Here is a 26113-nt window from a genome sequence, read left to right on the forward strand (position 1 = left end):
CATTTTTAACTTTTGTAGCAGTTTTATTTTTGTGTTTATTTCCATATTTCTAAATAACATTCCTGTAACCATAGTTTTAGGATTTATTTTCTTCCCACCATAGAAAACGAAGATTTAACTTTTCATGTCCCTTTCTGACTCCTACCATCCCTCATCCACTTACATACTCCATGTCTCCCATCCTTTCAATGTAGTTTTATCAATTTTGGTAAGATCAGTATTCATTGTTTACTTTATTTTAACCATGTAGCTGCTATTCCTATCTTTTTTTTTCTTTTCTTCCATGTCTTTTTGTTTTCCTTGGTGTTAAAAATTGTATTTTTTTGTTTGTTTGTTTGTTTGCTTAGTTTCTATACGCTTATCACTAATTTATCTCCAAACTCCCCCCTACTTGTCTAAATTATTTTCAATCCCTTTTCTCTCCTTTTCAGGGTCTTCATTTTTTTATCTTCTTTCTCTTGCAATATTAACATCTCCTTCTCTACTGGATCTCTCCTTCTCTACCATATATAACAAAAATTTTGTAGAATTGGCAATGCCTAAAAGTTCCCCTGTTGACCTCCGTATTCTCCTTCTAGCTCTCACTCTAAATTTTTGCTCCCTTTCTTACCCAGCTGTCTCAAAGGTCTTGCCTATATATGCTGTTTCCCGTTTTCCCATCCTCAGTCTACAACTTACTCCAGTCTGTCTCCTGCTGCAACCACTCGAACAAGAACTGCCTTTTTTAAGATCACCAGCAATCTTCATGTTGTCAGATCACTTTTGAATTCTCATTTTACTGCACCTCTCAGCGGCATGCAACACTTGACCTCTTCCTCTTTTCTTTTGGGTTTTCTCCTCCTCTTTTACCTCTTGGAGAACTACCTCTTTGCTGGCTCTTCCTCCTTTGCTCAATCTCTAAATTTAGGCATTCCCTAGAGCTCAGGACTTTTGTCTCCTCTCTTTCTCTAGATGTGTACATCTATTCCCATGGCTTTAAGTATAACTCCTGTGCTGACAGACCTTAAATTTTTATCTCTAGCCCAAACCTCTTCTGTGTGCCGGGCTCGCATTTCTAACCCATCTTCTTGATGTCTCCTTTCGGATATCTCACAGAACACTTCAAACTTAACATGGCTTAAACCAAACTATTGAATCATGACCTCTCCCCTTAAACTAAACTGCCCCAGGCCTCCTCACCTAAGTGGTACCACCCACCCATTGTTCATGCCAGAAACTGTGGAGTCTCCCTGGATCCTTCTCTCTCTCCCCTTTCCTCCAGTATCAATCTATAAACAAATCCTGTTGCGTTAGCCTCCAAAATCTATCTGAAATCCATTTACTACTTTGCATCTTTATTGCCGCCACTCTAGGATGAACCACCACCATCTCTCAACCACTGCAATAGCTTCCTCACTCTCCTCTGCACTTCCTCTTGTGCCTCTTCCAGTCTGTGGTTCACACAGCAGCCAGGGCATATGATACCTTGCTTGCAACACCTCAGTGACTTCTCATTGCTCTTGGGTTCAAGTGCAGACTCTTTACCATGGCCTATGAGACCCTGCTTGATCTAGCATTGTTTACCCATTTAGTCTCATCTCAGATCACTTGCTTCTTTCCTTCAGTTCCTGGAATGCGCCAAACTCTTCCCACCTCCAGTGAATTCACGTGTTATTTCCTTGACCTGAAATGCTCTTCCTTTTCATGGTCGGGTCCTTCTCATCTTTAGGTCTTAGCTTCGGTAGCACCTTGCCAGAGAGGCCTTCTTTGATTGCCCCAGTTGGGACCTCGCCATTATTTTCTATCACTCAACTCCATTTATTTCCTTCATAGCTCTTAACACTATTTAAAATAATATATTTGATTACTTGTTTATTGCTGGTCTCCAATAGATTGTAAGTTTCATAAAGGCAGCAATCATATCTGTTTTATTTCCCAGAGTAGATTTAGCACCTGCTGTAGTATTGGCCCAAAGGAGTAGTTATCTAATAACTTTGTTGAATTAATGAACCTGGATTTCTCTTGGCACCATAAAGTTTTAATCTCGACTCATTTTTCACTCCTTTTTTTTGCGCCCATCTAGGCAGTTGCCAAGACTGTTGATTCTTTATGCAGTTTTTTTCCTAGAATGTCTATCTGTCCTCATTCAGGCCCTTATTCTCTCATTATTCTATTATTCTATCTTGTCTTCAGTGGCCTTCTGTTTTCTATAATCTGTCCATTTTAATTTGATACACACATTTTTACATAGATTAAGCTTCCAAAAGTACTGCTTGGATCATGTAATTCTCATGTCTAGAAATCTGTAGTGATATTTCACCGTAAATAGGAAGAAGCTCAAACTGCAGTTTAGCCTTCAAGATGCTTGATGGTCTGGCCTAACCTGCCTTTTATGTTGCAGCTACAAGCTGCCTTTTTTTTTTTTTAAAGATTTTATTTTTTTCCTTTTTCTCAACAAAGCCCCCCAGTACATAGTTGTATATTCTTCGTTGTGGGTCCTTCTAGTTGTAGCATGTGGGACGCTGCCTCAGCGTGGTTTGATGAGCAGTGCCATGTCCGCGCCCAGGATTCGAACTAACGAAACACTGGGCCGCCTGCAGCAGAGCTCGCAAACTTAACCACTCAGCCACGGGGCCAGCCCCTACAAGCTGCCTTTTATGTTAACTTGTTAAACCAAGTAACTCCAGCCAAACTAAGCTAAACATTTTTATACTTTTCTTCTAAATTTTCTCATGTAATTCTTCCTGATCATAATAGCCCTCTTCTTTTCTCTATCAAAATTTCAAGCAAAGATGATTTTTAATTGCATATGTGTATAATAAATACAAACATACACACATTCTATCTCTTATTTATATTGATTGCTGTTCTTCAAGATCTAACTTATGTCCCTTTTTTCTGTGAAGTCTTCCCAGGCCACTTTGGTCTGCAGCAGTGTTCTTTAGCCTTGTTTTCGTTATTGCCCCCACAACGGAGAAAAACTAATTTTTTTCCTAACAAGAGAAATTAAATACCAAGGACTAAGATTTTTTTGGATAGGATTGAGCTCTGGAGGACTACAAATCATTGTTAATGTTTCAGATTTTTTTGTTCCCTGAGAAACATTTTGCATCCCCTTGTGGATGTTATTCCTCCCACTGAGAATGCATAGTCTAGAGTTAGGGCTCCAGCCTGTGGACTCAGAGCTTATTTTCTGTTCAGTTCCTATTGACAGTAAATCACATGTTGCTTTGAGACATTTCCTATACTGTGTCCTAAAACATATTTGTTATTTAATTTCTTGGTCCACCAACTAGACTCTAAGCTGGGTGTGGGAGTATTTCTGGACACTTACCCAGCAGTGAAAAAGTGAATTAGGAAAAGTGGCTCATCTCATCTATTGCATTATAGGTAGTGCTGTCCCAGGGGTTCTCTCAAATGACAAAAAAATGAACCTTTTCATTTCTCACAGAATCTTGCCTCATATCTTACCCCGAAAAAGGACACAAGTGTTTATTGGTTGACTGTTAATTTGGATTTTTCCATAACTGAGCAGTATTGATAAGCTACATTAAATTTTTAGTGTATGGTTCAGTGAACATAATTAGCTGTTGCAGTTAAGCTATATTGATTTTTTCCATATTGAAACTTCCATTCCTCCTGCTACAGGCAGTGCAGTGGCATCTGTAGCTGTAGATCCCAGTGGCCGTCTCTTAGCCACAGGACAAGAAGATTCCAGCTGCATGTTGTATGACATAAGAGGAGGAAGAATGGTGCAAAGTTATCACCCTCATTCCAGTGATGTTCGCTCTGTTCGATTCTCTCCTGGAGCTCACTATTTGTTAACAGGATCCTATGATATGAAAATAAAGGTGACAGACCTACAAGGTGATTGAGATTGACCTCTTTCCTTGTTTTCAGTCTCTCCTGTTCTCTTTGGGGTCTTTCTTTTTGTTAGTGTGATCAACTATACACCATTTTCAAATTTTAGTTTTATATACTGAGCAAATTACTGTTACTGTATTGAGATGAGTTGTAGCAAATTATTACATAAATTGAGTGAATAGTCATTTTTATTAAATAATTTTAAAAATATTTAAGAGAGTCAACATTTATTACACTGAATCATTCTGAGTTCAATGATGGTAGATGTTAAAAATACACATTTATGTACTGCTATTTGCTAATACCTTAAAAAACTTAGTTTATAATCTGTGTAATTATGTCTTTGTATCTAGTTTTATTTTTAAAGATTTATTAAGCAAATATTTATTGTGTACCAACTAGGGACACACAGAGAGATGAATAAGACAGGTACCTTCCTCTTTGATGGAGCTTATGTTTTAGAGGTCAATAAAAAGTAAGGCAATAAAAATGTAATTTTAGGTATTGGCAAGTGCTATTATTAAAAATTAGCAAGGTGTAGGAAAGAGTAACTAGGGTGGGTAGGGAAGGCTATTTTAGATTGGATAGAGAGGTCTCTCCAGGGAAGTGCCATTGCGTGGAGACCTGAATGACGAGAAGAAACAAGCCATGCCAGGACCCTAGGAGAAGACCAGTGCACGTGTAAAGGTGCTGAGGCAGGAACAAATGTTGCACGTTCATGACACTGCAAGAAGCCAGTGTGGCGGAACTTCATGAATCAGGGGAGAGAGAGACAGGAGAATACATCAGAGGCAGGGGTTCATAGGCATTTTTAAAAGCATAATGGAATCCTTTGGACGATTTAAAACAGGGAGTGATATGATCTAACTCAGTTTTAGTTGTTTTTTTTTTCCTTGAGGAAGATTAGTCCTGAGCTAACATCCGCTGCCTTCCTCTTTTTGCTGAGGAAGGCTGGCCCTGAGCTAACATCCGTGTCCATCTTCCTCTACTTTCTATGTGGGACGCCTACCACAGCATGGCTTGCCAAGCGGTGCCATGTCTGCACCTGGGATCTGAACCAGTGAACCCCAGGGCCACTGAAGTGGAACGTGCACACTTAACTGCTGTGCCACTGGGCCGGCCCCCTAAATTACTTTTAAAGGATGATTTTGAGTTCTATAGGGAGAATGGACTATAAGTATAAATATCAGTAAGGAAGTTACTGGAATAGTTCAGGTGAGAGATTATGGTGGCTTGGACCAGGGTGGTAGAGGTGGAGGTGGTAAGAAGTGACTGAATTTTTCCGGATATATTTTAATTTGTTTGGATTAAATTTGGGAGTGAGGAGGAAAAAGGAATCAATGCTGATTCCTAGGTTTTTGGAATGAGTAACCAGTTGGTGCTATTGAGATGAGGAAGACAGGTAGGAGGAGGAACTGGTTTGGGCAAGAAAATCAAGAGTTTGGTTTTGAACAAGTTAAATTTAAGATGACTGTCAGGCAATCAAGTGAGAAGTTGAATAACTATTTGGATACTAGTCTGGAGGTCAGGTGAGAAGTCAAGGTTGGAGATGAAATATGTGTGAATTATAAGTATATAAATGGCCATGGTATCATGGTACTAGATGAAATTTTGTAGCAAGTGAGGTATAAAGGGAACAAGAAATCTGAGGGTTGACTCCTGGGATTCACCAAACTTTAAGTCAGGAAGAGAAGAGAAACCAGCAAAGGAGTTGGAGAGGCAGTGGCATCGAAGTCAGGGAGAAATCAAGTTGAGAGAGTTTCAAGGAGAGAGGGGCAGCTGTGTCACATGTTGCTGTGCATATGTTACCAAATTCCGCTAACATAATTAGGTATTCATTAATTTAACCTTGTGTAAACCTTTAGTATATTAATGAAGTTTAGGATTTTTTTATATTGTAATGTCTTAAAGTAACAGGAAGTCAGTGAAATCTATGCATGTACTTAATTTGTATTGTAAATCAATGTCTCTTTTCTTTTTCAATTTAGGAGACCTCACTAAGCAGCTTCCTATCATGGTGGTGGGGGAGCATAAGGACAAAGTGATTCAGTGCAGATGGCATACCCAGGACCTTTCCTTCCTGTCGTCCTCAGCAGACAGAACTGTAACCCTCTGGACTTACAATGGATAGAGTACACCTGACGTCAGTCTATGCAGTGCAAGCACAGAGGCTTAAGACTACTGAGTTGTGAAAATTAGATTTGAAGAACACAGACTGACTGGGAAAGTGGCTTAGCACGAGGAGGCCCCTTCTTACCGTAGATCCCTTTGCTAGGAGGTGTTGGGTGGTGTTATTCTGCAGTGCTTTCAGTCTTCCATTGTGAGCTCGTGCTGCCGTGACCTGCTATATGTAGTCTTGTTGCCAAAGTCTGCGAAGAGCTCTTGTTGTCAGTGTGCACTCCAAGTCAAGGTGGATGATGTGTTTACAGTTTAGTATTAAATGCATTCCTTGGTCTTTGCCCAAATAACAGTTTTATATACACATTGAAATGGAACTATACTTTAAGCATATTATTACATGTAATGCAACCAATTCTACACAGATTAAACATAGGTGTTCAGAAATTACTTTTGCTTTTCTCACAATCCAATGATATTGTATCATTTGTCAGCTAGAGGTCAGAATTTTACATCTCTCTCAAAAGTTATATGGTTGTTTTCACTAAGGGTCATTATGGAATTTAAAGATGGATGGAAAACTGCTTCCTAGTTCATTATGTGGTATAGGCCTTTTTTTTTTCTTAAACCCAGGGATATAATTACTATTTAATCACACTATTTTGTTTCAGGCTTAAAAGGTAAATGTGTTTGCTTCAGAAACTTGTTAATTTCAATTTTTTGAATGCAACAAGATACCTCCCTTCTAAACTGTACTGTAGAAGCAGGCAGCAGCGTTACGTGGTGCCACACCCGATGGTACAGTAAACTTACTGGCTAGCATTTTTCCTTTTAAAAATTAAAAACTTTGCCATAGACTATAGCATGGCTTGAAATGCTATGTCCGCATGATAATTTAAAATGGAAAATTTAAACTTTGCACTCCAGAAGCTTATTTGGATTTTTTTCTTGCACTGTTTTGTGTAATGCAGAATAATGATTTTATTTCTATGGCATTGTAGATTCTAACATTTATGTATCTTTATTTTCATATTGTACAGTAATTTTACTTTAAATTATATTAAATAGGCTATTTTATTTATTTCAAATGCAGTTGAGTTGGTTCTAATTATTGAACTGTCTGTGCACTGTATGTAGCAAGCATTTTTAATCTATTGTATACAAGTGGAAAGGGTATTAGAAGTGTAACTGTGCTATTATTTCAATAAAGACCTCTTGACACCTGAAACTATCCCCATTTCTCCGTGTCTGTGGCTTTCATTTTAGAGTGTTATTTTTTCCAGTTTACTTGGAGGTAGTGTTGTCCAACGGATGAACTCCACAATCAGTTTCTTACATTTCTTTCTACAGCTCTTCCACTAGCTTACTTTTTAACTGCATAACTTTTGCATGTCTTCTCTCTCTTTTATTGAAGATCTAGAGAACTTTCCTGAATATATTGCGAAATTGATTAATCGAAGCTCAGCAAAATGTATAAATTCTAACTTAGACTACAAATATATTAAATTGAATGCTTTAGAAAAAAATGAAATCTAATTAGCTTGTGGGTATTCAATAGGTACATAGTCTTCCTATATCTCAGGCATGCAGACGGGAATTCTGCTAAAAATAGGCCATAGTTTCTTCTTTAGTTTACTTTTATTCTTAATTTCATGCATTTTAGATATTATAGCAGGTCATTAGTATTAAGTTTAAAACTAGGAAAATTTCTTGATATAGACCAGCTCAACTTCATGGTAAAAAATTTTCATAAAATTATGTATTCCACCTTCATCACTGTCAGGGAGAAAACTTCAAGATCCTCCTAGATATGCGGTATGGAATTCATTTTGCAGCACATTAGATAATATGCACTAGAAATTGTCTTATTTTAATAAATATCTGGTTATATATGTCCTTTTTCCTGTGCCTCCTATACTGTCTTCTGCTTGGAGGTGAATAGATTATTGGAGGTTCAAGAGAAAGAGAAAATAAGGACTGAAGTACCTACCTTCTCTGAACCCTCCTCAGTTGGGGGTGAGGGGAAGGAAAGTAGAGATGAGACAGTGGTGCAAAGGTTCTTAACTTCTCCCCGGCGGAAGCTTCAGGTCTGATTCAAATTTTATTTTTTAAATATTTAACTAGTTTTAAAAATTGTAACAAGCCAAAGGACACAATCAACAGAGTGAAAAGGCAACCCACGAAATGGGAGAAAATATTTGCAAATCATATATATGATACAAGTTTAATATCCAGAATATATAAAGAACTCCTCCAACTCAACAACCAAAAAAATCAACCTGATTTAGAAATAGGATTTGAATAGACATTTCTCCAGTAAAGATAGACAAATGGCCAATAAGCACACAAAAACATGCTCATCATTAATTATTAGGTAAATGCAAATCAAAACCCAATGAGGTATCACTTCACACCCGTTAGGATGGCTGCTATCAAAAAAACAATATAACAAGTGTTGACAAGAAGTGGAGAAATTGGAACTCTTGTGCACTGTTGGTGGTAATGTGAAATGGTGCAGCCACTGTGGAAAACAGTATGGTGGTTCCTCAAAAAGTTAAAAATAGTATTACCCTACGATCCAGCAATCTGAGTATATACCCAAAAGAATTGAAAGCAGGGTTTTAAAGAAATATTTGTACATCTATGTTCATAGCAGTGTTACTCACAATAGCCAAAATGTGGAAGCAACCCAAGAGACCATCGACAGATGAAGAGAGAAACTGTGGTATATGCATACAGTGGAATATTATTCAGCCTTTAAAAGGAAGGAAATTCTGAAACATGCTATACAACCTGGATGTCCTTGTGGACATTATGCCAAGTGAAATAAGCCAGTCACAAAAAGACAAATACTATATGGTTCCACTTACTTTGACCTAAAGTAGTCAAATTCAGAGAGACACAGAGAACAGTGATTTTCAGGGGCTGGGGGCGGGGGGCAATGTTAAGTTGTTTAATGGGTATGGAGTTTCAGTTTTACAGGATGAAAAGAGTTACGGAGATGGTGGTGATGATTGCACAACAATGTGGATGTACTTAATAACACTGAACTATCCACTTAAAACTAGTTAAGATGATAAATTTTGTCGTGTGTATTTTAATTTTAAAAAATTGTAGTAAGCAACATGCACAGGTGTACACACTTTAAAATTTTTAACACTTTTTAATTTGTTGCAAATAACTTTGTGCACACCTCTCATTTCCTCCTATTATGTAAAACTCATTTCTTCTTTGGAGATTCCTGAGATTGCAAGGCCAGCAGTTAAAGACAAGAACAAAACAAAACTGACTACAGATCTTCCTCCACTCATGATGGGGTTACATCCCAATAAACCCATCCTAAGTTGAAAATATCAAGCCGAAAATGTATTTAATACAACTAAGCTACCGAACATCATAGCTTAGCCTAGCCTACCTTAAACGTGCTCAGAACACACACATTAGCCTACAGTCTGACAAAATCATCTAACACAAAGCCTATTTATAATAAAGTGTTGAATATCTCGTGTAATTTACTGAATACTGTACTGAAAGTGAAATAGAGAATTGTTCTAAGCGTACTGGTTGGTAACCCTCGTGACCAGCTGGTTGAGCGGGAGCTGCGGCTCCCTGCCTGCCCAGCATCAGGAGAGCCTATCGTACTGCTTACCTCTAGTGGGGAAAGATCAAAATTCCAAGTACGGTTTCTACTGAATTCGTGTAGCTCTTAAAGTCGAAAAATGCTAAGTCAAACTATCCTAAGGGGAGGGCCAGCTGTATTTACAACTACTCCATAGAGTGCAAACTCCTCCTCTTCTCTTGCGTGCCCATCCAAGTCTATGGTTGTCATCCATCACCCCTCATTGAGAAATTATGCTCAAAATAGATTTCCGGCTTTGACTGCAAACGTCACACATTCGAACTAATAAAACAAGTTAATATTAAGAAACTACGTTTTCTATCCACTCTATGTATTCGGCTTTCCCATCAGATTTCAATTGCACAGAGTCCCGCAGACGAGGGCCTAAAACAAGCCCACAGACGCCGGCCCCCACCGTGGGTCAATCAGCCGCCGCCCAGGCCGGCCCAGCGAATCGAGGAGAACGCGCAGGAGGACGGCGCCCTTCCAGTGACGCACTTCCGGTGGCGCCCTTCCGGCTCGGGCCGGGGGCGTCTGGGCGTCTCCAGCCGGCGCGGGAAAGGTGTCGGTTTTCCTGAAGAGGCAGGGGGCGACGAGGGACGTGCGTCCGCGCGGAAGGGTGGGTTTGTGCGGCGTCGGGGTGCGGGTTCGGCCCGGCGGGGCCTGCGGAGGACTTGGGAGCGCTGCGCTAGCAGGTTGGGTGGGCGCCCGGCCCGTGGATCGCCCGGGCCGGTTGGCTGCCTTATCTCTGGCGTTGCGCGGTTGTAGCCGTTGCGTTACACGGTTCAAAGAGCGGCCTAGGGAAAGAGGCAAGCAAGTGCTGAGCGAGACCCGAGCCAACGGTGAATTTTGTTGTCTTTGGTTATCGCTGAAAACTGTTAAGCACGATTTGAAGTAATATCGTTAGCAGAATAGCTCAGATTTGGTGGTAGTCTTTTAAGTTTCCAAGTCTGATTTGAGTGTAAAAAAAGTTATAGATGCATATTTATCAGTGGGTAGTGAAAAACAGTTCAGATTTTCTCTCTATGACAGTGGTTATGAAAGTGTGGTCCCCAGACTAGCTTCATCATCCTTGTCCGAGAACTTGTTAGAAATGCATATTCTCGAGATTCAGAGGCACAGCTCCAGAAACTACACACACGCACGCGAACTAAACTGCAGCCCCCCGACTTTTATGCCGTGCTGCTTCTAGGTCGATACAGAGCTTGACTCTGCTTCCAGATTAGTCTAGCCCCTCTAGCCCCTCAGGCCTGTAAGCACCTTGCACTGGAGAAGCGGTTTAGTTGGAGCTGATCCGGTTTCCACCACTTACCAGCTGAGGGGCCTGCGCAAGTTACTTGTTTTCCTAATCTATAAAATAAAGATAACAGTATTGCTACTTCCAGGAGTTTTCGTGAGGATTAAATGAATGAATGCTTGCAACAGTGTTTGGCACATAGTAATCTAATGCTATACATTATAATGTTGATAGCCTGAAGCAGATTAAAAAATGATAAATATAGTAGGAACTGGGGGAGAGAGACGATTTCGGACAAGTAGTTGAATGACAGGTGCCACCATTGAACTAAACCGGTACAGGATGGTTACTTTTCCTTAACACTTTGCTACTCAGAGTGTGGTCTGTGGGCCATCACTTGTTAGAAATGCAGAATCTCAGGCCCACCTCAGACTTAATCAGTCTGTTTTTTAACAAGATCCCCAGCAAGTTTAGATGCAGTTTATTTGGAGGAAGTGTGAGATCAGTAAGAAGATTTCTCAAGGAGTTCCCGCCTTAAGTCAGTGGCCCCGGGGATTTGGCCAGAGGGCTTGGATTTCCAGCTGATTCCACTATTCTCCCTCCCCTCCTGGTCTCCCCTGTTTCTGCACTGCTAATTTCTAGCCCTGGATAAAGCTCTGGATCTGCTGATCCTGATTGGAGAAAGTAACATAGTTGCCAATAGCATGGCTTTGTAGGGGTCATAGTCAAAACTCAGCTGCTTGACAGGCTTTTGGTTCGTCTCCCTTTGTATGATGCCCCCTGTGGTGCTGCTTTTCCAAATCTCCATTCTCCCCCATCCCATCCTCCCCCGACGCAGTGACACTCCTGGCTTTCTAGCAGACTGTTTCAGCAGCCTCTTGATATCATATAATAATGTGAACTCTTGTCAGCTTCTCTTCTTTTTGCTTTCGAACCTTTATTTCCGTCCCTCCTCATTCATCTCTATTTATGACGTAGTGTAAAACCTCATTACCTATGAAAAGGCTTTCCTGTAGCTTTGATTTCCTACACTCCCATCTTCTTGGAGCCTCTGCTCAGTTCAGTCACTCCCTTTGTCACCTGTTTGGTTTTTAAATGCTTAGAACTAGGCTTCTTCTGTCATTCTGTGAAAGTCATTTCATGGATGACCAACTAATTAACCAATCCAGTGGTCTTTTTTCAGACGTTATTTTCCTCAGCTTCTCTAAGTATTTAATATAGTTGACTAACACCTCCTTCAAATTAATACCCTTTTGGTTTCTACGCATTGCATTTTTACCTTGCCTTCTATTGCTCTGAATCGTCTTCACTCGCTTCTCTTGTATTTGGTTCTTCCGGAGGCTTAATTTCTCAGCTTAACTCTTCCTCCCCCCATAAAGTATATACTTACCCAGTGTTTCTGAGTATCTCCAGAGTGTGACGGGGATCTTAGGATGCCTTTCCCATCGTTATTGTTATTTAGTATTTTAGTTTTACATTTTTAAACACAAAAAGTCGGGATTTTTTTGTTTGTATCAAATTTATCAATATATTTGATCCGTTCCTGTGCTCATTGTTGTTTCTTTTATTCACACCTTTCCTCACTGAAATTAAACTTCTTTAACATATCGGGAATCTATGGGTTGTAGACTTTCTTCATCTTTTTACGTCAGAAGAAATCTGTATAATTTTGCTAGAGCTGCCATAACGAAGCACCACAGACCGGGTGGCTTAAACAACAGAAATTTATTTTCTCACAATTCCAAAGGCTGGAAGTCCAAGGTCAAGGTGTTGGCAGGGTTGGTTTCTTTTAAGGCCTCTCTCCTTGGTTTGTAGATGGCCATTTCTTCCCGTGTCTTCACATCATCTTCTCTCTGACCCATCTGTGTCCAAATTTCTCATATCAGGACATGAGGCATACTGGATTAGGGCCCTTGCTAATGACCTCATTTGAACTCAGTTGCCTCTTATCTCCAAATACAGTCTCCATTTTGAGGAACTGGGAGTCAGGACTTCAACATATGAATTTGGGGGGATACAATTCGGACCATAACAATGATCTTAATTACTCTTCCCCATTTTGAAAAGCCTTTTGTAAAATGTGGCGTATAGCACACATACAGAAAAGTGTGTAAAATATAAATGTTCACCTTAGCAAATTATTGAGAAGCGAACACCCTTTCTACTACTGTCCAGGTTAAGAAATAGAACGTGGCCAGTGTCCAGTAACCCTCCAGCGCCTTCTCCTTGTCTCATTCTTGATCTCGCAGGAAAAGGTTTCAGTATTTACCACCAAGTATAGTGCTTGCTCTAGTAGATACTCTATCTGACAAAAAAAGTTTTCTTTTATTCCTGGTTTGCTAAGGGTTTAATTTTAATCATGAATGAGTTTATCCTGTTTCATTCTTGATAATAAGTTTTTGTGGCCTTTTTCTTCATTAATCTTACTATGGGTTTATCAGTTGCGTCGGTTGTTTTCAAAGAACCAGCTTTTGGCTTTGTTATCTTCTCTATTACATGTTTGTTTTCTAATTTACTAATTTTTACTCTATTTTTGTATTGAAGTCTTTCAGTGGTTCTTCCTGAGGCTGTAGGTACTTTCCTCATATGTGTGTACTGAGCAGTGCCTTGCTGATACTCAAGGGGGGTTGTTCTCATTCCAGTTCACTGACACAAACAGGATGTCCTACAGTTCAGTTCATTTCTGACACTAAATACCCAGAGTTAGTGCATGCCCAACAAGTTGGGGCAAAGTCCTTTACAGGATAGACCCACATTAGACACATATCTTGGGGGCCACCTGCACTTCTAACCAACTAGCTATAGATTTAGGGGTTCCCATTACCCCATCAAGTTGGATAATTTTCTAGAATGACTCACTGAAAGAACTGTACTTACAGTTTTATTACAAGGAATATAGATCAGGATCAGCCAAATGAAGAGATGCATAAGGCAAAGTCCGTGGGGAAAGATGCAGGGCATCTGTATCCTCTCCTCGTGGAATCCAGGCTTCTGCCCTCCCAGCACATCAGTGTGTTCAGCCAGGAAGCTCCTCTGAACCTAGGTGAATCAGAGTTACAGGACACTGATGAACTCATTGGCCACATGATTGAACTCAATCTCCAACCTGCCTCTAATCCCCAAAGGTTGGATGGCTGAAAGTTCCAACCCTCTAATCGTGTACTGGGTCTTTCTAATGACCATTTCCCCATCCTGAAGCTGTCTAGGGGCCCACTGGAAGTCAGCTCATTAACAGAACAAAGACATTCCTAGCACTCAGGAAATTCCAAGGGTTTTTGAAGGAAGTGGGGACAGAGACCAGATCCTTTATTATATTGCAGGGACCCTCTGCAGATCTCTGGAGCTCCCTCTCTATGCAGCTTTCTCCTACATTGGTACTTTATCCTGTCAACTCCAGTTGCCTTGGTCTCCCCAGACTCTCAGCTCCATCTCCTCAGGGGGCCTTCTGGACTCTGCCTGAGTCGTGTCATCATCCCCCATGCCCCCCGCCCCCGCCCAGTGCCCATGGCCTGGAAACTCTTATGGCGGTAAACTGGGGCAATGGAAGAGCTGTCCTTGTTTGTCTCCTATCTTTCAAGGACAACTATTCTTTGTTGTCCATTGTGTTGAAAACCATTTAATATATTTTGTGTAGAGTTTTCGGTTGTTCAGGCAGGAGGGTAAATCTGGTCCCTGTTACTCTGACTTGGTCAGAAGTAGGAATCAAGGGAGTGCTTTGGAGCATGGAGTTACTGAGTCATCTTGACCCAAAACCTCTACCTGAATTCTTCATTTATTGCTGTCAGGCTCTTGTCCCTGCCGCTCTGTTAAAGCTGCCATCCCAAATCCACTGGTCACTTTGCTGCCCTCTGATCACCTACCCTTTCAGCAGTATTTGACCTAGTTATCTGTTCCCTCCTTTCTTCACAGACTTCTGAAATACCAGCCTCTCCTGGTTTTCCTCCTGCCTCACTAGCACTTGTTGGCAGTGTCCCTTACCAGCTGCCCCTCTTCTTTCTGACCTCCAAATGTTGGCATGCCCCAGGACTCAGTCTTTTGTCTCCATAATAGATCTTTTGGTGGTCTTATTCAGTCCATGGCTTTAAACCCCATGTACATCCTGATGGCTCTCAAATGTATTTCTGTAGCTCCACTTCTCTACTTAGCTCTGTGCTGTGTGTTCGTCATCTCCACTTGGTCATCAGTAGATATCTGAAATTTACCATATCCAAAAAAAAATCTTGATCTGTCGGAACTTCCTCTCTGTCCACCTGAGTACCCTCAGTCTTCCGCATTCTTCCCGTTGCCCAGGTCACAAACCTAGAAGTCATCCTGAATCTTCGCTTGTCCTTACTTCTTACATCCAATTTACCAGCAATTTCTGCAGTGTATTTCTGTTTTGGTTAGGATAGCACAAGGTGGTATAAAAAACAAATCCCCTAATCTCAGGACTTACCATACAAGAAATTTATTTTTGTTCACGTGAAAAGCAAACATGTTCCCACGTAGTGGGTGACCTTCATGTGGTCATTTAGGGACCCAGGCTCCTTCTGTAGTTTGGCTGCCCTCCTCTAGGGCTCAGTGTCCTCCCTGTTCCCTGGTGGGGAGGGAGAGCTGGTGGAGGATCGAGTGTGGGAGGGTTTCATGGGCCAGACCTGGTTGTGGTGCATATCACTTCCACGCCTGTTGCATTGGCCAGAACTTAATTATCACATGGCCTGACTTAACCAGAAGAGGGGCTGGGATGTGTAGTGACCATGTGTCCAGAAAGAAGAAGAAGAAATGTGCTTGGTGACTTATTAGCTGGTCTTTGCTGCCTGTAATAGTGTCCACCTCCATTTTTAAAATCAGATCATTTATCACCACCTTTGCGTCTCTCTTAGTTCACGCCGCCTTCGTCTTTCAGCTAGACTGCTGCAGATCCTCCCAGCTAGTCTCTTGCTTTGATTCTTCCATTCCAGTCTCCACAAAGCAGCCACAGTGATTTATTTTATAATGTTACCCACATTCTGTCATTTCCCTACTTAAAACCCTCTAGTGGCTTCCTGTTACACTTAGAGTAAAAACCACACTCATTACTGTGTCCTATCCCCAACTGCCAACTCATTCATAAGACCCAGCTGTTCGCCATCTTGCTGTTCTTTGAATGCTTCAAACGTATTCCCTACTCTGAGCCTTTATGCTTGCTATGTCCTCTCTCTGTCTGTTCTTTTCCCAAGTCTTCCTAAGGTTAGCTGCTTCTTGTTTTTCTTTCTTTTTTTTTTCTGCTTTATCTCCCCAAACTCCCCCGCACATAGTTGTATATCCTAGTTGTGGGTCCCTCTAGTTGTGGCTTGTGGGACGCCACCTCAACGTGACTTGATGAGCAGTGCCATGTCCGCACCCGGGATCCGAACCCTGGGCTGCCGCAGCAGAGCACACGAACTTAACCACTTGGCCACGGGGCTGGCCCCTTGTTTTTCTGCTTAGATGTTGTGGTTATCTACTGCTGTGTAACAAACCACCCCAAAGTTTAGTGGCTTTAAGAACCATTTTATCTCTCATGAGTCTGTGGGCTTATGGGGCTTGACTGGGCTCAGCTGGGTAGTTCTTTTATTCCATGTGATGTTCAGTCACCAAGTCAGTTACTAAGGGATTGGACTGGAAGCACCAAGATGGCTCACTCGCATGGCTGGCTGTTGATGTTGGCTGTCAGCTGGGAGCTCACTGTACCCCTACACATGACCTCTTCACATGGCTTGGCCTTTTCACAGCATGGAGGCTGAGTTCCAGAAAAGCTTTCTCTGGAGCAAGTGTTCCAAAGTGATAAAGTAGAAGCAGCTGATCCTCATATAGGCTAGACCAGCCCAGAACCAACACAGCAGCACTTCTGCCACAGTATTTTGGCTAAATAGTCACATAGCCAGCCCAGATTCAGGAGGACGGGAAATAAACTACGTCTCTCACTGGGAAAATGACGAAGAATTTGTGGCCGTCCTTCATCTCCTCAGAGGCTTTCCCTAAAATACCCAACATCACCTAATCCAACCGTACTATTGTCTTGCTTTGTATTCTTCATAGGACTTATCACTCTCTGAAGTTATATTTATTTTTTTGCCAATTTATTGTCCTCTTCTCCTAGAATCTAAATTTCTTAAAGAAGACCTGGCTGATCTAGTTTCCTGGTATTCCTTTTACTTAAGACAGTGCCTAATATCCGGTATGTATTTAGTAAATGTTGAACAAATGCCTGCTGAACTTTTTCCCAAAACCATATTCTCATTCTGAATTTCATTTTTTTGGTGAGGAGGATTGGCCCTTAGCTAATATCCATTGCCAATCCTCTCTTTGCTTGAGGAGGATTCTCTCTGAGCTGACATCTGTACCAGTCTTCCTTTATTTTGTACGTGGGCTGCTGCCACATCATGGCTTGTTGAGCGGTATATAGGTCTGTGCCTGGGATATGAGCTCCCAAACCTGGGCCACTGAAGCAGAGCACGTGAACTTAATCACTATGTCAGCGGGCCAGCCCCTTGAATTTCTTTTTTTAAATTAATGATAGCAGTGCTTTTGTTAGCTTACCATCGTTCTTTTCCTTTCCTTCCATGTGCGTTAGTTGCTGAGGTCTGTAGAATTAATTTCAGAATGTGCCACATGTGTTTTCTGTTCTCATTGCCACCACTCTTTCAGACCAACATCCTTTTTCTACTTCAGCCTCCTTGTTGGACTCTCTGAATCCAGTCTTTTCCTCATTCTGTACACTTGCTGCTAGTGTCATCTTCCCAGAATGTAACTCCCATCACCCTTGAAAGTTATTGTTAGCAGATGAAGTTAGTTACAAGCTTTTTACTTTGGCATTGTCATTGCAGCCTACCTCTCCATCTCTACGTCCCACTGCATCCATCTTCACGTTTACAGTTTCTGAAGCATACACTTTGCTCTTCTGCCTCTGCCTCCCTTATCTCACACTCTTAGACTGTTACCCATACTTCAAAATCCATTTCCTATGCCCTTTCCTCCATGAAATCTTCCCAGTTTCTCCCAATCAGATGTGCTTTCTTCATCCTTTGAGCCTCTAAAACCTTTTGAATCCCTGCTATGGCTTTGATCATTTGCATTTGCTGCTTAACAAACATTTACTGAATGTCTTTCATGTGCCAGCCAGTGGGCTCGGTGTTGCCCTTGGAGAGGTCATTGGGAAGGTGAATTCCAATTTGAGCGAGATGTTACCCTCCCCTGGGAAGGTTCACATTGGAGTGCAGCAGTTTTCTACCGTTGCTGCATACTGGGACCACCCGGTATGCATGACATGCCCAGAAGCTCCCAGGTGATTCTAATGCACAGCCAAGATTGAGAGCCACTGTGCTAACTGAGGAGACAGACCAATAAGTGGCTAATTTTGTTGTGTGTTGTGCTGGAAGAATAAGCAGAGCAAACTGGGAGCACAGAGGAGTGTTTAATTTAGCCTGGAGTTACCTGTATTCTTACAGCTAGACTGGGAGCCCTTTATGGGCAGGGCCCAGGGCTTTCTCATCTTGGAATTCCCTTACCTGATTCTCATATGTAGTGGGCATAAGAAAAGCTGTCCAACAGAACTTTCTGCAGTGATGGAAATGTTTCGTATCTGCACTGTCCAATATGGTGGCCGCTAGCCACTGTGGCTTTTGAGCACTTGAAATGCAGCTAGTCTGAACGAGGAATTGAATTTTTAATTTTACTTAATTTAAATTTGACTAGCCACATGTGGCTAGTAGCTACTGTATTGGACGCTGTTGAATTGAGGAAGTATTAAGTGTTGAAATGGTTTGAGAGTGTTTATGCAGAGGCTTAGATGTAGCAAATTATTTTTTCTGAATGTTTGGGAGTTCAGTCACCTCATTTGAATCTTAATTTTGCACTTTTCTTTTGCATTTGTTAAAAAAAAATGGGAAGGTTTGGTTAAAATGCCTGTTTTATTTTTTTTACCAGTTTACTGAGAAATGATTCACATACTTTACAATTCACCCATTTAAAGTGTACAATTCAGTAGTGTTTAGCGTATTCACAGATTTGTACAACCATCGCCACTATCAGTTTTAGATCATTTTTCATCACCTCAAAAAGAAACCCATTACCCTTTAGCTAGCACCCCTCTGTCCCTTATATATCCCCAGCTCTAAGCACCTGCTAATCTGCTTTCTGTCTCTATAGATCTGCCTATTCTGGACATTTCATATAACTGGAATCATATAATATGTGGTCTTTTGTGTCTGGCTTGTTTCACATAGCATAATGTTTTCAAGGTTCATCCATGCTGTGACATGTGTCAGTACTTCATTCTTTTTTATGACCTAATATTCCATTGTATGGATATATCACATTTTATTTATTCATTCATCACTTGATGGACATTTGGGTTGTTTCTACTTTTTGGCTTTTGTGTATAATGTGGCTGTAAACATATGTGTACAAGTTTTTGTGTGGTCATATATGTTCATTTCTCTTGGGTATATGCCTAGGAATGAAATTGCTGAATCATATGGAAAAAGACTTATTTTCTTTTTGTCTCAATGAGAATGTGTGCCTATGTGTATGTATTTCTATGTGAATACCATTTTATTGAGTATTTTGATTTCAGTTGTTATTCAGAAGGAAAACATTGTCTTAGCACTAGGAGGAAGATTTTATTACAAAACAATTTCTTCTAAAAATAATTATTTTATTATATCTATTAAAAATTTTTTTAGCCCTCATGCAGGATGCTGTGTTCTCTGCTCCTTTGTGAGTGTCTGTGGCTGATAACTGGTTATGCTCATGATGATGACTGGATTGACCCCACAGACATGCTTAACTATGATGCTACTTCAGGAACAATGAGAAAATCTCAGGTATTAAAGAAAACGCATGTGTGAGTGTGAGCCCTTATCAGTCCTACGATGGAAATAGTCTATTTTTGTTATTGTTTTACACAGAGCTGTGAGAGTCATCTATCAATGATTAGCAATCAGGCAGAATATCTTTCTGACTCTCTTAGTCTAAGATGATTTCAACCCCTCCTGGTTATTTCTGTTTCAAATGTAAATGTGAAGCCCATCAAGCAGCAAACTGATTTTAGTTCTTAGCTAGTATATACATTTGAGACTCTTACTCTTTTGGTGGTTCAGTACAATTGAAGAGTGTAACAAGCAAAGTCATAAAATGATGAAGCCAAATTTTAGTCTTCGTTAGCTGCAGGTTGTTTTTACAACTGAACTGTAAAGAAATAAAATCTCTCTCTCCTTTGCTTTAGGTGAAATATGATATATCAGAGAAAAACGAAATCAGTTCCGACTTGTCATATGCTGATGAATTGTCAGAATGTTACAGCAAAGTTGATTCTTTAACTCATGAGGTTAGATTTTTTTCATTCTTGAATTTTATGCTACTTATAGTATGTTAAATTGCTCTCTATTTTCCTGTCTTTGCTAACATAATTTGTGTTTCTATGTGATGTGCAATTTATATATGTATAACTTTTTCTTTAGTTACTCTGGCTTTGGGTTTTTTTAAATAGTACTTTTATGTTCCGGTGATAACATTTATCTCACTATGTTGTAATTATTTCTTTACCAGACTGAAAATTTCTGGGGACAAGGAATATATTTATTCTTTCATGATTCTCTGTCACCTGTCACAGTGATGGGGCTTAGTAGATTCATGACAGATGTAGCAAATGAAGAAATGAGCCTATTAGCAGCTTATAAGCATAAGAGTTACTCTTACAAATATAAGGGATTACTATAATTTAGTGTATGGTAGCTCTTCCTTCATTTATTCAATCCTTTTATTTATATGGCTGAAGTGGAGTTTATGAGAAAGGAAATAAGTCATGATTGTTAAGGGGTTTGATATCTGTTATGCCATGGGCACCAGCCTCTGTTGGTTGTGTGGGTAGGGTGGGCTGGTGGCATCTGGAGGGGGCCTGGGATGGAGAGGGGGTGGCAGAGGTCCAGCAGTGCTGAAGGCTCCGATTGTGGCAGTGACAGGGGTTGAGGAGAAAAGGAAGCATTCAACTTTTCCAAGGTAGAATAGGCAAGTTTTGGTATCTGAGGGAGGAGGAAAAAAGGAGAAGGAAGAGTTAGAACAAGGGAGGTTTCCAGCCTGAGAGACTGGGAGGGAGAGCTTGGTAATTGAGATGCCGCCATGTCTCAGGTCGAGAACCCTAAGCACAATGTGTGGTTCTTATCAAACGTGAGTGTTGTCCCGCCCGAGTGTTAGCAGAGACGTGCTTGGATAAGATTGGCCTCAGTTTGACTGCGTTTTGTGTGTAGTGAGCTAGTTTGGCTGCTCAGTGGAAAGGCAGAAATGCCATTTTATAGAAATTTTTCCTTCCATTGTTTGTGACTTTGGTTCAAACATTGTAAAAACATGATTGGTAAAATGGAGTCTTGAGTCCTTGTTTTAAAAAAAATGGTTTCTTTTAAAGAGAAATTTACAGAGTCCAGCCTGGTGGCGCAGCAGTTAAGTTCACACATTCTGCTTTGGTGGCCCGGGGTTTGTCAGTTCGGATCCCGGGTGCGAACCTATGCACCACTTGTCAGGCCATGCTGTGGCAGGCATCCCACATATAAAGTAAAGGAAGATGGGCATTGATGTTAGCTTAGGGCCAGTCTTCCTTAGCAAAAAAGAGGAGGATGGGTGGCAGATGTTAGCTCAGGGCTAATCTTCCTCAAAAAAATAAAAATAAATAAATAAAATAAAAAAAAAAGAGAAATTTACAAATTTTAAAAGGTTTCTAAACCTTCCTGAAACCAGAGGAAACTGCCACATGATTTCTCTAGTGTCCTTCTGTCCTGAGTCTGTGTGCTGCTCAGTTACTGTCATGTTTTATCATCTGAAGCCCATTTCTGTGCTCAGCTCAACTCGTGGTCCACACTCAATTTGAAAACAAAAGTTGCTTATCACAAGGTGTAAGGTCTGTAAAATATTCGCTGCCCTCCCTCAGTGACCCTGCGGCATTTGTAGGGCCAAGGGCATAGGAGGTCTGTTCTAATGAAGAATTATGTGCTGAGGGGTTGCCATGTGTAGGACACTCTGGAGAAGCCGTGGTTCCTGCCTTCCTGAAGCATCCCTTATGGGAGGGGATGATCACTTGTTGACAGGAAAAATTAATGAAAGGCCAAAAGTAATATGCACATTCAAGAAACTCTTTTCTGTGTCCTTCATTTCATCTTCTGGCTTCACCCTGTCTCTATTTCTCTTTCTCTGTCTCTCCGTCTGTTTTTTCTTTCTTTCATTCCTCCTTTCATTCCTTTGTTTGTTAAGTCATTACTTTGGAATTAGGAAGAGGCAGCTTGCTCCAGGTGCTCTGCTTATCCACAGCTCTTCCTCTTGCTTCCTGATTTTCAGCTTTAAAATTGCTGAAAGTCAGCAGAAAAACTGCCGTCAGGGTGAAGTGCTGGACAGGAGTTCCTCATTCTTTGCCTGCTTGCCCTTGGCAAAGAGAACCTGCAGCAAGCAGGCAAGCTCCACATTTCAATGCAAGCTTGATAAAACTAGCCAGCTCTTTACCTTGATCTTGTTGGGGCCACTAGGCTAGAAACTTGACCCTTATGTTAAACTTTGATGCTAACTAATGTTGTATTTATTTTGTGATTACAGATTGATGAATGTGAAAAGAAAAAGAGGAAAGACTATGAAAGTCAAAGCAATCCTGTTTTCAGGAGATACTTAAATAAGATCTTAACTGAAACCAGAAAGCTCGGACTTGTGAGTATCTGGTGGTGTCACACTTATCAGTATAGTGGATGTTTTCGTTATTTATTAATTTCAAATTATGTAGAGCAGTGGGAAAGCATCATTATACTTTAACAGAACATGTGACTCACCCTTTTATCAGAACCTGTTCAAAAGGTACCAGCCTGCTTTACAGGGTCTGGTGGAAGACGGGCAGGCAGTACAGACCACTCCTTTTTTATCTTATAGTTCATGGGGAGTTACTTCTTCAATTTTGTGCCCTGCGGTATCACTTAATTGAGTTGGGAGGGTTGTTTTAAATTTGCTATTAAAACTTTACTAAATAGTTGGAAACTTAATAAACTCCTGCCTTGGTAAGGAAATTCTGTCCTGGTCTTTACTTCCTGTTCTCCATCACTTCCACACTTACTTATTCAGGTGATGTAAGATCATTATGTGTTGAGGAAAAGAAAAACGTTTTAAGTAGTTTGTTCCCCTAGCTGTTTACTGTGGCAAGTGCTGCTTTATCGAATTATGTATTGTGTGCGTATTGTTCATAATGAATGTTAAGATTCCCCTTTTTAGAACCATAGTTTTCATTTTGGGAGTCAAAACATCAAGAAAACTTAAGGGAAAGGAGTGTTAGATGAATGCTTTAATAATCCCACTGTATTTTGGAAATGTAAATGTTCTTATATGTGCACCCTTTGATTCGAGTCTTAGAACTCTGTGAGAGGTGAAACAGGACCTCTTTTATAGATGAGGAAATGGATGGAGCCAGAAAATACCTAACAGGGAGATGCTTGGAATATTTGGTTCCTGATTTTTAAAAAATATTCATCAAGGATGTCAGCATCATGGTGGAATGAACTTTCCCAGGACTTTCTCCCCTCCAACATACAATGAAAAGGGGCATACAATGAAAAGGCCATACTCCAGCAAAGGACATCCTAGCATAACACAAAAATGTCAGAGAGACACGCAGCCGTACAATGGAGGGTGGAGAGGCTGGAGCCCCGCTCAGAGGAGCTGGAACGGGGTAAGAGAGAACTTCTCTCCTGCTCCTAAAGACTGCAATAGCAACCCTGGGAGGATCCGTGAGAGAAGGAGTTGGGGAGGGGAATGCTTATTCACAGGAACAAGGACTCCCTAGAGCCCTTGTAGTCTAGAGGGACCCCCTTTAACAGGGTGAAGGCTTTTACGGGGTGGGGGGGGAGTGACCTCATCAAGCAACACCCCAGGAGACCAAATAGTGAGAGCAAGAAGGCCCGGAGAACACACAGGAGAAAGCGCTCCTCCCCGCCCCACCCCCAGCCAGTTCCACTGCCTGGGATCTTGGCTGAAGGCAGAGGGCTCAGAATATGTGGCTCTTGGCCCCCACCCAGTGGCAATAGATGGTAACTGCAGGCAAATAATATCAGATTGTGAAAATCCCTACCCACCTCCTGTAACATCAGACACTACATCAAGTCTCCAGACCAGAGAGAAAATGACAGACACCCAGAATTCAGTCCTGAGGACACAGAAATATGAAAGCTAATTGACAATGAATTAAAAATAGCTATCATCAAAAAACTCAACTAGGTAAAAGAGAATGTAGACAAACAGTTCGACGAGTTCAGGAGCTACTTCACAGAAGAGATTGAAACTATAAAGAAGAATCAATCAGAAATATTAGAGATGAAAGATACAGTGGAAGAGATAAAACAAAATATGGATTCCCTGAATGCTTAGGCAGACATCATAGAGGAGCATATCAGCATAATCAAAGATAAACATGTGAAATGCTCCAGACAGAGAAGGAGAGAGAACCTAGACTAAAAAGAAATTAAGAAAGTCTCTGAGAAATATCTGACTCAATGAGGAAATGCAACATAAGAATTATAGGTATTTGGGCTGGCCCTGTGGCCGAGTGGTTAAGTTAGCGCGCTCCGCTGCAGTGGGCCCAGTGTTTTGTCAGTTCAAATCCTGGGCGCGGACATGGCGCTGCTCATCAAACCATGCTGAGGCGGCATCCCACATGCCACAACTGGAAGGACCTACAACTAAGAATATACAACTATGTACCAGGGGGCTTTGGGGAGAAAAAGGAAAAAAATAAAATCTTTAAAAAAAAAAAAGAATTATAGGTATTCCAGAAGAAGAGGAGAATGGAGCAGAAGCATGTTCAGAGAAATAACAGAGAACTTCCCAAATCTAGGGAAAGAGAGGGAAATCTGTGTGGAAGAGGCTTCCAGATCTCCTAGATTTGTCGATGTAAAAAGACCTACTGCAAGGCATATAGTAGTAAAACTAGAAAAAATGAATGACAAAGAAAGAATACTAAGGGCAGTAAGTCAGAAGAAAATAACCTACAAAGGAACCCCTATCAGGCTTTCAGCAGATTTGCCTGCAGAAACCTTACAAGCTAGGAGAGAATGGAACAACATATTCAAATCTTTAAAAGATAAAAATATTCAGCCAAGAATACTCTATCCAGCAAAAATATCCTTCAGATATGAGGGAGAAATTAAAACTTTCCCAGACAAACAAAAGCTAAGGGACTTTGTAGCTGCGAGACACCCCCCCCTACAAGAAATCCTCAAGAAGGCCCTCATACCTGAAGGAAAAAAATGGGGGAGAAAGGGGGTCACAAAACACAGAGTAAGGAGATAAATAGGTAGACAGAATCAGCATAGGATAGCAAATATTCGACTATAGCATTAAGTTAAAGGGAAGGAAAACACCAAAAATAAAGATAATCCTGTCATTTTAACCACAAACTCACAACACAAGTTGGAATAAGATATGAGTAAAACAATCTAGGAGAGGAGGAGGAAAGGGACTGAATCAGTTTAGACTAAGGGAAAAAGAAGCCATCAGAAAATGGACTATCTTATACATGAGATTCTGAATACAAACCTCAGGGTAACCACTAAACAAAAAAGCAGAACAGAGACGCAAAAAATAAATAAGGAGAAAACAAAGAAACACATCATAAAAAACTACATAATTCAATGGGTAGACTAAAACACACAGGACAAGAAACAAAGGAAATGCAGGAGAACCAGAAAATGCGTGATAGATGACATCATTAAGCCCTCATGCATCAATAATCACCCTCAATGTAAACAGATTGAACTCTCCAATAAAAAGACGTGGAGTGGTGAAATGGATTAAAGAGCAAGACCCAACAATTTGCTGCTTCCAGGAAACACATCTCAGCTCCAATGACAAACACAGGCTTTGAGTGAAGGGGTGGAAGATGATACTCTAAGCTAATGGCAAACAAAAGAAAGCAGGTGTCATGTTACTTATATCAGACAAAGTAGACTTCAAGATAAGACAGGTAAAGAGAGACAAAGAGGGGCAGTATATAATGATCAAAGGGACACTCCATCAAGAAGAAATAACGCTTATAAATATCTATGCACCAAACATGGGAGCACCAAAGTTCATAAAGCAACTATTAACAAACCTAAAAGAAGATATTAATAACACAATAATAGTAGGGGACCTCAACACTCCATTCACATCAATGGATAGATCATCCAGACAGAAAATCAACAGGGAAACAGTAGAATTAAATGAAAAGCTAAACCAGTTGGGCTTAATAGACATATATAGAACACTCCATCCAAAAACAGCAGAATACACATTCTTCT

At 40.7% G+C, this 26113-nt stretch overlaps 2 protein-coding genes across 30 annotated transcripts in view; both read left to right on the forward strand.

Annotated features, from left to right (window-relative positions):
• The window catches only part of WDR47 (WD repeat domain 47), a 55110-nt gene extending 47921 nt beyond the window's left edge, over positions 1-7189 (forward strand). For all 8 annotated transcript variants that reach the window (XM_008523477.2, XM_008523478.2, XM_070607815.1 and 5 more), the window contains 2 exons: positions 3628-3846; positions 5832-7189. In XM_008523477.2, the coding sequence (XP_008521699.1) occupies positions 3628-3846; positions 5832-5974 (362 nt within the window). In that variant the 3' untranslated portion in view covers positions 5975-7189. The remainder of the gene's footprint in view (positions 1-3627; positions 3847-5831) is intronic.
• Positions 7190-9929: 2740 nt separating this feature from the next.
• Positions 9930-26113, forward strand: part of CLCC1 (chloride channel CLIC like 1) — a 35498-nt gene continuing 19314 nt past the window's right edge. For 14 of the 22 annotated variants that reach the window (XR_011536737.1, XR_011536740.1, XR_011536742.1 and 11 more), the window contains exons 1-4: positions 10048-10199; positions 19502-19642; positions 20044-20145; positions 22395-22502. Coding sequence is in view for 16 of the 22 variants with exons in the window: in XM_070607838.1 (XP_070463939.1) it covers positions 19514-19642; positions 20044-20145; positions 22395-22502 (339 nt within the window). In the remaining 6 variants the exon portion in view is untranslated. Of the gene's footprint in view, positions 10200-16917; positions 16996-19501; positions 19643-20043; positions 20146-22394; positions 22503-26113 lie in introns of all 22 variants that reach the window. The other 8 variants (XR_011536738.1, XR_011536741.1, XM_070607836.1 and 5 more) reach the window with 1 other exon arrangement.

The sequence above is a fragment of the Equus przewalskii genome, unplaced genomic scaffold, assembly GCF_037783145.1.
Source record: "Equus przewalskii isolate Varuska unplaced genomic scaffold, EquPr2 ChrUn-13, whole genome shotgun sequence".
Taxonomy (NCBI): domain Eukaryota; kingdom Metazoa; phylum Chordata; class Mammalia; order Perissodactyla; family Equidae; genus Equus; species Equus przewalskii.